Source organism: Hordeum vulgare, chromosome 5H, assembly GCF_904849725.1.
Source record: "Hordeum vulgare subsp. vulgare chromosome 5H, MorexV3_pseudomolecules_assembly, whole genome shotgun sequence".
NCBI classification, from domain to species: Eukaryota; Viridiplantae; Streptophyta; class Magnoliopsida; order Poales; family Poaceae; genus Hordeum; species Hordeum vulgare.
In genome coordinates, this window is record NC_058522.1 from 436720690 (window position 1) to 436735300 (window position 14611).

Sequence of the window (14611 nt, forward strand, 5' to 3'; positions counted from 1 at the left end):
CCCTGCGCTTGCAAGGAGGAAAAGAAAGCTCAGGTGAGCTCGAGTGGGGCAAAGGCGAGGGAGGTAGCGGGGAAGGGGACTACCGGCGGCCGCGGCCGATTGGCTTGGCGGGGAGTACGGTGGCTGGGGGCAGAAGCGGCCGATTGGCTTGGCGGGGCGGACGGTGGTTCGGGGCAGAAGGCCGGACGCGGCGCCAAGGAGCGGTTGTGACGGGAAGGCGGCGCGCCGGACCCCGACGAGGCGGGCAGACGGCAGCGTGTATTATGACCACCCTCCACGCACAACAGATAAGAAAAGGAAAACGCACTAGTAGTACGGTAGTAACTAGAGTAGATAGTAAGATAATCGACCGGCTCTATCACAGCATACCATGAAGAAACAAGAACGGCTGGTTCAAAATCTTTCACAAAATTCTTCCTACTTAACAACGAAATCTGGCAATATTTGCTATGTCTTCGTCAACTAACAAAATTTCTCCCCAACTGATCTTAAATTCAAGATCACATACCACGGCTCTCATCTTCGTTTGATAACGGCATTCTCCAGTTAAGAAAACTCGCACTACTAGCTCTCATACTCGTTCACCCATTGTGCTCTTCAAGCTCATCTTCTCTCATACTCCTTCACTCATTGTGCTCTTCAAGAGCATCTTCTTCTGGGAATAGCGCATAAATGAGATGAAGGCTCAGCGATAGAAAGCCCATCGCTGTGCTGGCGATGTTCGCAAGCTGAAATCACACAACAGAGTATGCATATAAATTAGGAATGTTAACATTCATATGCATCCTTTGACGAACCCAAAGAGGAGTTTTGGTTTAGTTTACCTCAAACACCGTATGCTGGTAAGTGAGTGTCGCATACATCGCCCAGTACAGCGAAATCGTAAAGCTAGACGCCCTTGAATACACCAGCAGCGGTTTCATGTTGCGAATTACGATGGCTGGTGGACCGGCACGTGCACGATAAAGGACCCACTGTAATGGAAACACAGCCTTCAGACTAATAAAAACCTCTATGATCTTTCAAATGGACTGCAAAATCAGTTTAATACAGAAAAAATTCAGACATTAAGGCACATACCACACTGTAGATGGGTATCGCCTGGGAGATCCCTTGAAAGACACTGGCGACAATAGCTATCACTTTTGCTACGCAACTGTCTCTCTTGACTGGTACCAACATAGCAAACCATACATACAAGCCAACGAGGATGCCAAATCCACACAGGAATCCCAGACACATCTACAGTCGCAGACAATTCATTAGCATGCATGAAGAAGAAGCAAAAAATGACATACTACAACATTACGGAAAAGAGTATGCTAGTACTAAATTACCTTGAAACCCATGCCATGGTCTACCACTAGCTTAAAGGTGATAAATACAGCCAGAAGAGCAAGGCCCGAAGCATTAGTTAGGACTGCCTCGAGTCCAACTATCCTTCCGTCCTTCCCATTTAGCTGTACTATCGAAAACATTAACCATGATGCAGTACTCAGTGCAGATGAGATAAAATCAGGCATCGTGCAAAAAGCTGTGGTCGATGCAAGGTTACTGCCAGTGCTCCAGAACACAATGACGGGGTTGCAATATGTGATTACAGTTAAAACACATCCTGAAATGCAATATCATAGGTTAGCCATGATAATACATACTCGAAGTCTCGAAGAGTAGGTGCGCTTTGCTTCGAAGAAATCATATGAAGAACATACATCAACATATTTGAATTTCTCTTCAGTATTACTAAGAATATTAGAGAGAGAAGGATTGTATTGTATATCCGAAGAAGTGATTGTGTTAATATAGGTGGTAGACACCAAGGAAACGAAAGAAAAAAAAACACGAAAAGAGCAAGAGTACTTTCAGAAGCATGTCAAGCCAAACGGCTATAAGCTCTACATATTTCTGTAAATAACATATTTCTTAATCGATGACAATGTTATGCATATGCATATAGACTATAGGATACTCCCTCCGTTTCTAAATATAAGTCTTTATAGAGATTCCAATATAAGTCTTTTTAGAGATTCCAATATTGGACTCTCTAAAAAGTATGTAGTCCATATTGGAATTTCTAAAAAGGCTTATATTTAGGATCGGAGGGAGTACATATAAAGACATGCAGAGAATGCAATTCAGAATGTCAGTTATTAAACAATCTGCTTCTAATAATTCAGACCGACACCGCTATTACAACTACTTGCAGACATTAGATGCATCCGTTGGACAACCATGCACATATATTAGGCTTGCATCAATTGCAGAACCTAAGTAAGAAAATATGGACAAAAGTTGGATTCACATTTACAATGGGTACAACAACACAAAAGTATAAAAGTACAGTTGGAAAGTTTCCAACTTGTTTTTCTCATCAGACAATGACACAAAAGTATAAATATGTGTCATTGACACATATTTTCATTTTCCTAAAATTGAAAATTAATCTAACTACTATTGAACGATCAGCCATCCATTATCCAACTTGAATCAAGCATACACATCTTTTACTTCTCACAAGACAAGCAAAATAAAGGGTATTTGTTATGATGTTTCCAAGAAAACAACCACAAAGAGTTTATAAACCCATAGGCTCATCAATCATCATGTCACAGAGATTCGTAAAATGAAATAAGCAAGGACTTGTGGTAACTAATTATCCATGCACCAAACGTTCTTCTAGGTTTGTAACTTCGGGAATGTAATTCATATGCACAGTGAAGGAATCTGCAAGTACATTTTGCTATTGCATAGTGGAATTATAACTGATCACCACATAAAATGTTTATATAATTGAAATCTTCTGTCTCCTTGTCATCCTCTCTTGGTTAATCCTTATTTGGTCAAAAACAAAACCTAACCACAATGATCCTTACCTTCAAAGGTGGCTTGATTTTCTACAAATACTTCTATGGAAAATGGACATCAACCATTTTCGTTCTTGTAGAAAGATTCTATTAAACCTTTTTGTTATGCTGGACACGCAATCCTCCCATCGTTTTTCCCAAACCGACTATATCCCCCACCCAATGGTCAATACACTGGCCATGGAAATCCCAGTGTCCCCACATCTATTCTAATCTAGGAGTACTTTCAGGAACCTTTTAATAAGCAATAGGCAATTTTTTTGATTGTTCGCATCTCCAATTGGACCGTAATGATCATTAACCCAAGTATTGGACATGTCATGGTACATAATATGAAGGAACCATATTAGTTAGGGGGTGGATCCAAACCACTCGTGTCAGCATGGATCGGTTGCCAACCACATGACATCACAATGTGTGAACCATCAGTAACTGAAACCAAATTGGAAGGTAAAAAAAAACTTTATCTATGAATACAACAACGGCCTAGAATTTGTTCCATCTTGGATCTCATTGCCATCAATAAACGACATCCCAAATCATAGAGAAAAGAAGATGTCCAATGATAGCAGAGGTATTAATAGTAAGTTCAGTTAGCCCATATATGGTCATGCAAAGATATGAAATCAATGTGTACTTACATTCAAGTCCAATAACAAGCTACATTGGAAATAAAACAAACACCATAGAAGTCTTCTAAAAATGCTACCAAGTACCAACCATGTCAATGTCCTTATAATTTATACTGCAAGGTGTATATCGTTTGCTGATACATCACATGAGCTCTTTCAAAGCATTGAAATTAAGGAAAAATCATTCAACTGGAAACAGCCAAATGGGTGGTGTCCTCTCTTCCAGATCAGAATCATTAGACAAAATAATACAGTAAGCTGAAATTATGTGATAACTCTCATCGTCTCACCTAAATTGAATTTTTTATGCAAAACATAGCATTTCTAGATTCATGTATTGCCTTATATCTGATTTGTACAAAATTATCAATATGCTTAGCATGACAAAAATATATAGATGCATAAGAAAACAACTTGACGGACAATTTATAAGCGAAACTGGTGATGCATTTACATGGATTTTTATGTTAAAAGAGAGGAGGGCTGATGTTGCTGCTTCTGCCCTTCCTAACTTCTTATTCAAAAGTTATGCTTGTAATAATTGTAAGTTTATCTTGCCTAAATGGAATCAGGAATGGGAATAATATTACGAAAACTATCAGTTGGATGCGTGAATTGCACTGCACTATCAATGATGTTACAGAGAGGAGGGTTGCTGCTGTTTTATAAGCCCTAAACTGAACGGTCTTATATCAGGGTAGTTCCAGTGAACACAACAAAGAGATTGTGCTTCGAAGATTGCACGAGAGCTTACCAATGGCACTGATCACCATTTTGGTAAGTCTTTCCTCGGATGGCTTGGGTGGTGGTGGTGGTGGTGGTGATGCACCGTCTTTTTCGATGGCCTGCAGCAAATGCCTGTGAGGAGGATCCGAGGAGCACGGACATAGAGCAAAGTAATCTGTAAACTTTGAAATACAAAAAAGAACATGCCTTTCTGCCCTTCGCCCGCAGTGCAACCCCTTCATCCCCTTCATCCGCCATCGCCGCCTGCATAGTAGCCCCTTCGTCAACATTAGGAAACGGGTAATTATCTTGGCCCCGACTCGAATCTGGCAACAAAAGCAAACCTTCTGACGTTTTGCACTGGAAAAGCTGTTGAAACCATGGGACAAAGAAGGAGGCTCTGCTTCCGGTGTTGCGGAAGAACGGACGATGGAAGCGGCGATGCCACGCTTCAGCCCCGCTTCTGGAGAAGGAGACCATGCCGATGAGCCTCCAGCTTCCAACGCCTGGAACAATCGTTCATGCCGACAATGTAAGAGAAACAAGAAAAACAAGATCGGGATGAAACGGATGAGGAAAAGTTGTACCTTTAGGCCAAAGAAGGCTGGAGAAGAATCACCGCGACTGGAATCGAAAACCCCACCCACATCCAGAAAACTCACAAGCAAAGAACCGAGCGCAAGCACGACAACAGCCACCATGAGTCGCTTGACCTTGACCCCCCTCATCGCCTTGAGGGGTGTGGTTGGGCGGCCTGGCGGCGGCGCTCCTCTCCCCTGCTCGGTCCGTCTTCAGTCACGGAAAGGAAAAGAGGAGGGAAGGGGGCGCTCCTCTCCCCTGCTCAGTCCGTCATTCAGTCGCGGAATGCCCCGGTTAACGGGGATTGGGGAGGTTTTAAGAGCAAGGGATTTCAGGGGATTGGGTGAATCCCTTTGTTCTACCCAATCCTCTCAAATCCCTGGGGCTTTGCTTCCACTAGTTTCTCGAGGAGGATTTTGAAACACATGAATAGGAAGGGATTAAAGGGGAACGGAGAGGATTGGGCTAAGCAAACTCCTCCTATCAAATGGACGTCCGAGGATCTGCGGGGTTTCTGGCCTTAACCAATCCCCCTTAACCAAACGAGGCCGAAGGGAAAAGAAAGAGGGAAGGGGGAGGAGCGTTGTGAGGAAAAAAAGACACAGGAGGCATTTATAGATGGGTTCCTCCAAAGCCACAATACAGGGTAAGTGTGGATGGTCCGGTCAATAATTGACCACCAAATTTCAATACATACAGGTTCGTTAGAGCTTCTTCACAAAATTTCAATTCATGTCCCGACCCGTAAAATAATCATTAAAATACGTGTCCGCATGAAAAAAATTGTCCGATCAAACTGTGTAAATGCGCCGGACCTGTAAATTTTTTTTTGAGGGGCGCCGTAAAATCTCACGTTCAACGCGTGAAAACGCAGGTTCTCTCCTTAACCCGACGGTGTCCTGTATCAAAGAAAAGCGGTTGGGGGGGTTCATTTCAGCCCGGTGTTTCCCACCCCCTTTCATAGCCGCCCGTCATCGGTTGCGCCAGTCTGCCGCCGGCTATTCCGGCCATCCGCGGATGGGATCACCCCGTCGGGGCGCCCCTCACCCGGTTCCACCTAGCTACTTCACCGGCTCCCCGGATTCGCTAAGCCGAGCAGCCCCGAGTCGTTGGTAAGTCTTCAGGGCAGACTTCCAAACCCTCACAAACTTGGTCACCCGGCGATCCACAATTGACTGCTGGAAAGCTCTAGACCATGACGCCTAACCGTCTGGAGGATGCACAGTCCTCAAAGGTAAAAGGCTTCGGTCCCACACAGGAACAACTTCTTCAGTGATGCTCAATCACTAGGTTTAGTTTGTGGTTTCGGTGTATGGTGTATTTCCTCACTGATGAATTACTCTCGAAGGCTCTGAGGAATTGGGTTGCTCTTATGACAAGTGTCAGTTTCTAACGGAGCAGCCAACCAACTAGTGGTTGTGGGGGTGGCTATTTATAGTCTGGGAGCATCCCGACATGATTTGACACTAATGCCCTTAAGTAATATGACCGTTGGAGTGGATAAGACCAATGACTTGGCGTGGCTATCGAAACGGTCGGAACCCTCAAATGTGAGAGTCCTCATGTCACTCGTATTCCTCATTTGAGGCTTTTGGTAGGATTAGGCTTGGGTTGAGCATCATGAGGAAATTCATTCCATAGTGTAACTTCGACCCCCTTTAACAGTACGGTGTTCCTATTACTCAAATGCGAAGAAAGTAAAATAGAAAGTGTAAATCTTCATGCTTCAAATTCTTCAGAGTGATTTTCTTCAGGACACACCGGACTTTTCAATATCAGTATCTTCATGAGGAATATCAATTTTATCGCAGATTCCTCGCGATTCATTTCTTCAGCTTCAGACCATTTTCTTCAACTAAAGGCATACATTTTTAGGGGTCGATATTCTTCAAATATCTCAAACTCCTAAATGACTTATAGATCCTGTGTACACTCACAAACACATTAGATACTTAACCTATAAGTCTTCAAACCACCAAAATCACTAAGGGGCACTAGATGCACTTACAGGGTCTAACGACGGCTGCTCGGGCATTCGGCATAGGGATCACCAGAGGGCTTAGGGAGGGGCTTGGGAGGTTGCTCGAGGACGTCACAGGCTCGGGAACGCCCTAATATAGCTGCGGTGAGGGGCTCTCGCGATGCCAGGAGAAGCTCCGAGAATCCATGGCGGGATTCCCTCTGCATACACCTCCAAGGGCAAGGGGATGAGGGGAGGAGGGCTCTAGAGGGTTCACGCACGCCGGGAGAAACTCTGCGACACTCCCGGACAAGTTAGAATCTGCTGGAGACAAGCTACCGAATACTCAAACGCACAGAGCTCTGTTTTCGCACGCTGGGCACGTGGTCACCATGGTGCCACGGCATTGTCATGCCCCACAAGCTCTCAAATCATGTCTAAGCTTATCTACACACTGTTCTGAGATGGAATGACACAACGCACACCAGTGGGGAGCAATGAGGTGACCAAACCAAAGTCAAATAGTTTCCAACAACAAGGTGTTTGTGTTGTGGTGTGACCACCACACTGCACCTCTTGTCATGATCTTTAGCTGAGGTTGGCCACTCACTAAGTTCACTGTCCTGGCCAAAATTTAGCACAATCCAATAAGTCTAGAGGGCACTTCCTTTGTAACTTGGCATACTGCTACGGCGACAGAAATCTTTTGTCGTCTCTTGAGCTTGCGTTGGTTTTTCCCTTGAAGAGGAAAGGGCGATGTAGCACAGGAGCAGTAAGTATTTCCCTCAGTTTGAGAACCAAGGTATCAATCCAGTAGGAGAATCTCATCAAGTCCAGAGTACGTGCACAAACACAAAAGACCTTGCACCCAACGCTATAAAGGAGTTGTCAATCCCTTCAAGATTGATTGCAAAGTGAGATCTGAAGGCGGAAAGTGCAACGAAGAAAAAGTGTAAGGCTGAAAATATGATGTGAAGTAGACCCGGGGGCCAAAGTGTTCACTAGAGACTTCTCTGAAAATAGCAAATATTACGGTGGGTGAACAAATTACCGTCGAGCAATTGATAGAACCGCGCAAAGTCATGACGATATCTAAGGCAATGATCATACATATAGGCATCACGTCCGAGACAAGTAGACCGATACTTTCTGCATCTACTACTATTACTCCACACATCGACCGCTATCCAGCATGCATCTAGTGTACTGAGTTCATGACGAACAGAGTAACGCCTTAAGAAAGATGCATGATGTAGAGGGATAAACTCAAACCAATGATGAAAACCCCATCTTTTTACCCTTGATGGCAACAACATGATGCGTGCCTCGCTACCCCTTCTGTCACTTGGTGAGGTCACCGCACGGTATGAACCCAAAACCAAGCACTTCTCCCATTGCACGAATCATAGATCAAGCTGGCCAACAAAAAACCACAACTCGAAGAGAATTACAAGGATATGAAATCATGCATAACAGAGCTCAGAAGAAACTCAAATAAGATTCATAGATAATCTGATCATAAATCCACAATTCATCGGATCTCGACAAACACACCGCAAAAGAAGATTACATCGGATAGATCTCCATGAAGATCATGGAGAACCTTGTATTGAAGATCCAAGAGAGAGAAGAAGCCATCTAGCTACTAGCTATGGACCTGTATGTCTATGGTGGACTACTCACGCATCATCGGAGAGGTCATGGTGTGGATGAAGAAGCCCTCCGTATCCGAATCCCCCCTCCGGTAGGGCACCAGAACGTGCCCCAAATGGGATCTTGCGGAGACAGAAGCTTGCGGCGGCGGAAAAGTACTATCGATGATCTCTTGATTTTTCTGGAATTATTGGGAATATATAGGAAAAAGACCTAGGGCAGAGGTGGCCCAGGGAGCCCACAAGCCTGGGAGGCGCGGGCCCCCTGGCCGCGGCTAGGGGGCTTGTGGGGTCCCTGTTGGCCCCCTGCCTTGGTTCTCAAGCTTCCCGATCTTCTTCTGTTTCGGAAAAAATCTTTTCAGAAGTTTTATTCCGTTTGGACTCCATGTAAAATCCTCCTTTGAAAAGGGTCAAAAACACGGAAAAAACAGGAACTGGCACTTGGCACTGAGTTAATAAGTTAGTCCCAAAAATATATAAAAGGAATACTAAACATCCAAAGTTTGACAGGATAATAGCATGAAACCATCAAAAATTATAGATACGTTGGAGACGTATCACATACTGACCATAAATGAAGAAGATGATGCTGGGGTTACATGGCTAAATGGAAATGGCTGAAACTTGGAGGAGACAAATGATTTGGGCATATGAAGTCGCTGTACAAGTTTCATACCATTTGCACAAAATATAAATGGTACTTCCTTCACAGTAATCCAATCTGGAAAGGATCTTAAATAATTTACGGAGGAATAATGGATTGATGGAATGGGCTAAATTTTGGTGGACAAGGATGATTTATCATAATGAACCACTTTGCAAAATTTCAGCTCAAGGGAAACAAGGAATCAAGCACTTCCTTTGCAAACAGAAAATCTGGACAAAATCTGCAAAGGGATGTTGTGCTCAATTTTTGAATTGGGGAACTTGATATTTTGTTCGAAATGATGAATATATAGATATGAGAAGATCCAAAAATTATTTGGGTTTTTTTCTAGCTACCAAAATGGTAGCTCCTTTGGAAAGGCCCCAAAATGCAATATTGGCTTTAAATAGGAAAACTGCATTTTTCCCTACTTAGTGATGGCCAATATTTTATGAGAGCTTCATAGGATCACAAAGAATATCTCCACAAGTTTTCATGACCTTGGGAGATGGATAGATATTTTCTTGGATTTAATTCCTCAGAAAGGCAGAAACAGGAATTAATTCTAGAAGAGAAATATAGGACAGTATAACCGAGCCTAAAGCGAGCTCTCTCAGCGATTTTGCTTTTCTGACCGTCCGTTTTTTATGATTTAAACATTTTTGGCCGTCTGATATCGAGTCATTTAAACTGGCTCAACTGTCCTATGGGCTGCTGCTCCAGAGGCCGAATGGGAGCTCCCTGGTAAACTGGGCCGTCGGAAACCCAATCCAGCCCAGTTGCGCTTCGGTCGATCGACAAGCCCTCTCGACTTGAAAAAAGGATATTCCGTCGACCTGGTCGTTGCGGCTAACTTGCATCACCCTGGGATCGGCGGATCGCTAGACCAACCAGATCGGACGAGGGGAGTGGTCGATCCAGCTGACTTCTTGAGAGAGACAGAGAGTCCGAGACCAGGGTTCATCCAGCCGCCGCGGGCGATGCGAGCAACAAGGGGATCGGTCGATCCAGTCGACACGGGCGATTCGTCTGATCGAAACTGCTTCACTAAGATTTCAAGACGCAATTATTGTTCAGTTTCTGTTCATACATTCATGGCCGATGATGGTATGTTTATATATGCTCCCTCCCATTTCTCTCTTCACTCAATGACTCAACCTTTCCATTCCGGCGGCAAGCCCTCCATGATGCTTGGAATATGTTTACCTATATTTCTTTTCAGTTCATGTGTAATTCATCCTTCCACGAAGAAATTGCCTTCTCTTGATGCCCTCTTCTTCTAAAACAATTACATACAGGTGATGTTCATATTGGGTGTGTTTAGGCAGATGTTGGAGCTTGGCGATCTGTTTATTGATTTTGCAGGGCCAGGTGATGATGACGTTCTTCAGCGCAGTCGTGAACCTGTTGTTCTGGGTGCTGATGGTGAAGCAGGTAACAAACGTAGGACCAACAACGTGAGAAAGTGAACCAGGTGCTCCTATTGGGGAAGTTACAAGACCTATGATCATATTACAGTCTCATCTTCGTCGTCGTAAGTACAACATGCTACGTACGACTTCACATTATCCTTACAGTAATGATATTATGCATTCCAAACAGAATATGTGTGAAGAACGTGAACAGTAGTAGATATGTGATTGCACTGTGTTCAAAGCATTGCCATATTTCCAAAGACGACTCCCTCCACAAGCCCCCCTAGATACTCTCTCTTCACGTGTCTATGTCGTTTCTTACTACTACTATCATTAAATAATCTGTAGCTAGAATTGCCTAAATACAATTCATGTCTCAGTAGTGGTTTATGCATCTTGGCCATGTTCTGAACTTTCTATAGATAGAAGCAGAGTATGTTTTTTGTTTAAGAAACCATAAAGCCAAACCAGGAGCGAACATGATTCCAATTGTGTCTGTTCTAAACCTATGGACGTTGAACAATAGTAGAAGAACTAGGATTGAAACGATTGCAATAACATGTGCCAAAAAAAGTCTTGCGGCTTTTGAAAGTAGGATTATATGAAAATATGGTTTAATATGTCGATGGTGATCTAATGACAGGACATAAGCAGACTGTTGCGATATTCATGAAGGGCATAAAAATGTCATACCTCTATCAAATCCAGTAACTTGATTCTGGAGATCATTGACAGCAATAACTGAACACACACAAAAAAAGGAGGGTTAGCAATAAAGCATTCTTGAGGTGAATAGAAATTTCAGAATCTCTCTTGGTAGAAGAAACAAGGACAATGTAGTGTTGACATGAAGCACCTGACATTGATGGAGTGAGGATGCCATCTCCAATAACCATGTATGTACCCATCAGAACCAAGAACGGTAGTGTATTTTTAAAGAGTGACTTCTTTTCTAGGCAGTTTTTGACAAACAAAGCATCTTCAAGCTCAAGAGTAGGTAACTTAAGACTAAAACTATAAATATCTTCATCCACACGCTACTGATTCTGTATAGGCTAACTTTTGCATACCTGCAAATCAACAAATATAATGCAACTGTGCCCCCTATAAACCATGAGATGGTACAGTCGGTAAGCCAAACCAATCTGGACAAGAGCATACACAACTGACAGTCTACAAGCGTTATTTACTGAATCGGTTTAGGAGGAACCGCAGAACTAGGATAATCTTTTGAGACCAAGCTAGCATTCTGTGTTGGTCGAAATGTTATTATTTTGATACATTGTAATGCCTCTCATGTTGTAATTACTCTTTACAATATCATTGTACAACTGAATTTATGTGCTTTTGGAGGAAGATTAATTTGGGATGATGCTTATATTATCACTTAGACAAAATTACTATATACTCCCACCAACCCAAAACAGGTGGCTTTGATTTAGTACAACTTTAGCAAAGATACTTATTTTGGGACGGAGGGAGTATATTTCGTACATTGGTTTTATTTGCATGCAAAACTGTATATTTTCATCACAAATCTGCCAAAGGCAATGCCAGGAAGGTATCTTCCTGTAATGACTATTTAATTTTTCTTCTTGGTCAATTTAATCTTGAAAATGAAATTCATATCATTGAATTTTGCTTCTTGGTCAACTTAGAAATCCTAAAAATTAATCCATATCATTATATTTGATAAATGAACGATACAATGCCCATGTTAAAGTTTGTGTTGTGGTCACTGTGTAATGCAAGTAAATAAGGCCTACAACCAGGTCGTGGAGACTCTTACAAAATTTTGCACTCTCTCATTTGAAAACAAACAAGTACTCCATGTTTTACAAAATTTCTAACACTATCAAACAACATTCGAAATGGATGCGCAGCAACGCGCGCCATCAACGATCTAGTATTGCATATGACTTGGCAATATTTTTGCACATCTAGGGTCTATGAGGGAAGAATGATCTTTGGGAATATTTGGAGAATCAACAGAGCAAAGGAACTGATGGCTCCTTTGTAAACACAAAGGCAGGATTCGCAGTTCCAATATTTCGGAGCTAGGGTTTCAAAGAAGTTCGGGATTTATTCAACAAGGGCAAGCTCGCACAAGGACATGGGAAAAGCACGGAGAGGTTGAGGATAGACTGGGTTCACGTGGTCATTTGCCAAATTCCAGAGGGAAAATCTGGGAGACAAAAGCTAGGAAGGAATAACAGGTTTTACAAACCTTCCCCCCTTAGAAGAATCTCGTCCTCGAGATTCCCAGGGTTAGCTTAGCATAACAACTATTACTACTACGCCTCCTATGAAAACTTCTGGGCTTGGTCTTAACCCTGTGGTTGAAAACAACCGAGTTAAGAGCACCAAAACTGGTACACCCAGATCGATACACAAATATCGCGGGATCTACTCTACAGGCGGAGGTCACTGGGTAGCCCTATCATTTTTAGAAAAATAAGAATTTCCTTTTTCCAAAAATGCTTGGGGCACCACGATGAACAGTGGCCTCCTTCGCTGGCAAGTGGGACCAGGGCCCACTGGCAGCCTTCTTCTTCTTCTTTCTCCAACGAACGGCTCTCACTCTCTCTCACTCCTGCGCCGCTCGGTGAGTGGCTAGGCAGTGCGCACGCCTAGCTCCTAGGGCGTAAAGCACCCTACAACAGTAGTGCGCGACGTGCACGAGGCCGACGCAGAGAGCACTCGCATCACGGGCCAAGGCCGGTCGGCAGTGCTCTCGGATTCCCTCCTGGATGTCGGGGATCGAGCAGCGCGCGGCCTCCTGGACCTCGCTCACCGTACGCCGGACCGGGGCTATAAAAGTGACCGCGGTTCCTTCCTCTTCTACCTCGCATCCTACCTCACTTCTTCCTCATCTTCTCCTTCTCTTTCTGGTTGCAGGAGCGCGAGGCAAGGCGCTAATGGCGGGCATGGGGTCGGAGCTGCTCACAATCCTCTCGGCTGGTCTACCGGTGGCGTTGGTAGGCGGCCCGGTGCTACTATCCGTGATGATCCTTGATGATCGTCGCGATGCCGTGGCTAAAGGGATAGCTGAGGGCCAACTACGCCGTCACAGGCCGGCGAAATAAGTGCCGACGGGGGCGGAAAAGGCGACGTGTCAACATCACACCAGATGGTGACAGAGGCGATGTTGGATCTGGGGTTAGTGTGGTGTACTCAGCGGAGTTCTAACAGTGTGGAGACCACGCTGCTGGTTGCTCCTTTCTGAACAACATCCACAACTAGTGGGTACTGGGGAAATCTAGGTTTTGGTCTTGGTCTGGAAGGGTTGTAACGGCCTATGCTGCAATAAAATCTCTCAGAATTTCTCCGAGATTGCAACTAGTATGCAGACATTGCTCACACGATGCACAGGCAATCTATTCAGACTAATATGCAAGCAGATGCAGAATGCACATGATGGCAAAATGCAGGCAAAGAAGGAATCCTATCAAGCAGATTACACTAAGGTGTTTTAATGCTAGTGGGTGTATGTACTCCTGGCATACATACACCTATACCAGCTCACATTTTATTAGGGACTATAGGCGAGTCCGTTGTTTTTAGGTGTAAGTGCTCTACTGACTAGAATCTTGTTAATAAATCCAATGCCAGCTCTGTTAAACATTTCTGCTTAACAGGGTGACAGACGAACCAAGCACACAGGGCAAGTAAGCATACATAACATTACAACAGCACACAGGCACACACACTGCAAGCAGTACCACAACACGCGGCCCTACTGGGTGGCTAACAACAACTCACTCCAACTACAGTGTCCTAATCCTAGACGCGGGCGAAGAAACAGTCTTCGCAACACACCTCCTGGCAGCATCTCCTGGCTTCGCTCACTGCCGAAGCCACAAATGGGCTTACTCTTTCTGGGGCTCTCTTGGGGGACGAAGGCTGAGCCAACCCTTGTCTGGGTCTTCGGGCACTTCTATGGGTTGGGGCTCAACTGCTGGAGCTGCAAGGGGAACTTGATGGAACACATCCCGACGACGAAGGCACCTGATAGCTGCTAGAATGGAGTTACGGTGGATGTCTCCGGGCTGATATGGGTCCACGGGTTGCGAAGGCAGTACCAGCTGCGAGGGTGGCACTGAGTTTGGCAATAGGGACTGGGTTGACTGGGGTGCA

General features: G+C 44.2%; 1 protein-coding gene across 1 annotated transcript; it reads right to left on the bottom strand.

Moving 5' to 3' along the window:
- Positions 1 to 337: 337 nt before the first annotated feature.
- LOC123395734 lies at positions 338 to 5008 on the bottom strand. The gene is made up of 7 exons (XM_045090761.1): positions 4810 to 5008; positions 4567 to 4728; positions 4251 to 4486; positions 1338 to 1615; positions 1081 to 1242; positions 825 to 974; positions 338 to 728 (listed from the first exon to the last, which is right to left on the bottom strand). Exons 2-7 carry the CDS (start codon positions 4602 to 4604, stop codon positions 624 to 626), a joined length of 969 nt encoding a protein of 322 aa, XP_044946696.1. The 5' UTR covers positions 4605 to 4728; positions 4810 to 5008; the 3' UTR covers positions 338 to 623.
- Positions 5009 to 14611: the final 9603 nt, after the last annotated feature.

Coding starts and splice junctions, on each gene's coding strand:
- LOC123395734 (XM_045090761.1), bottom strand. CDS start 4,604: ATGGTTTCAACAGCTTTTCCAGTGCAAAACGTCAGAAG. Junction 1,616..4,250: donor AATGGTGATCAGTGCCATTG/GTAAGCTCTCGT, acceptor ATTGCATTTCAG/GATGTGTTTTAACTGTAATC. Junction 1,243..1,337: donor ACCATGGCATGGGTTTCAAG/GTAATTTAGTAC, acceptor CTGCGACTGTAG/ATGTGTCTGGGATTCCTGTG.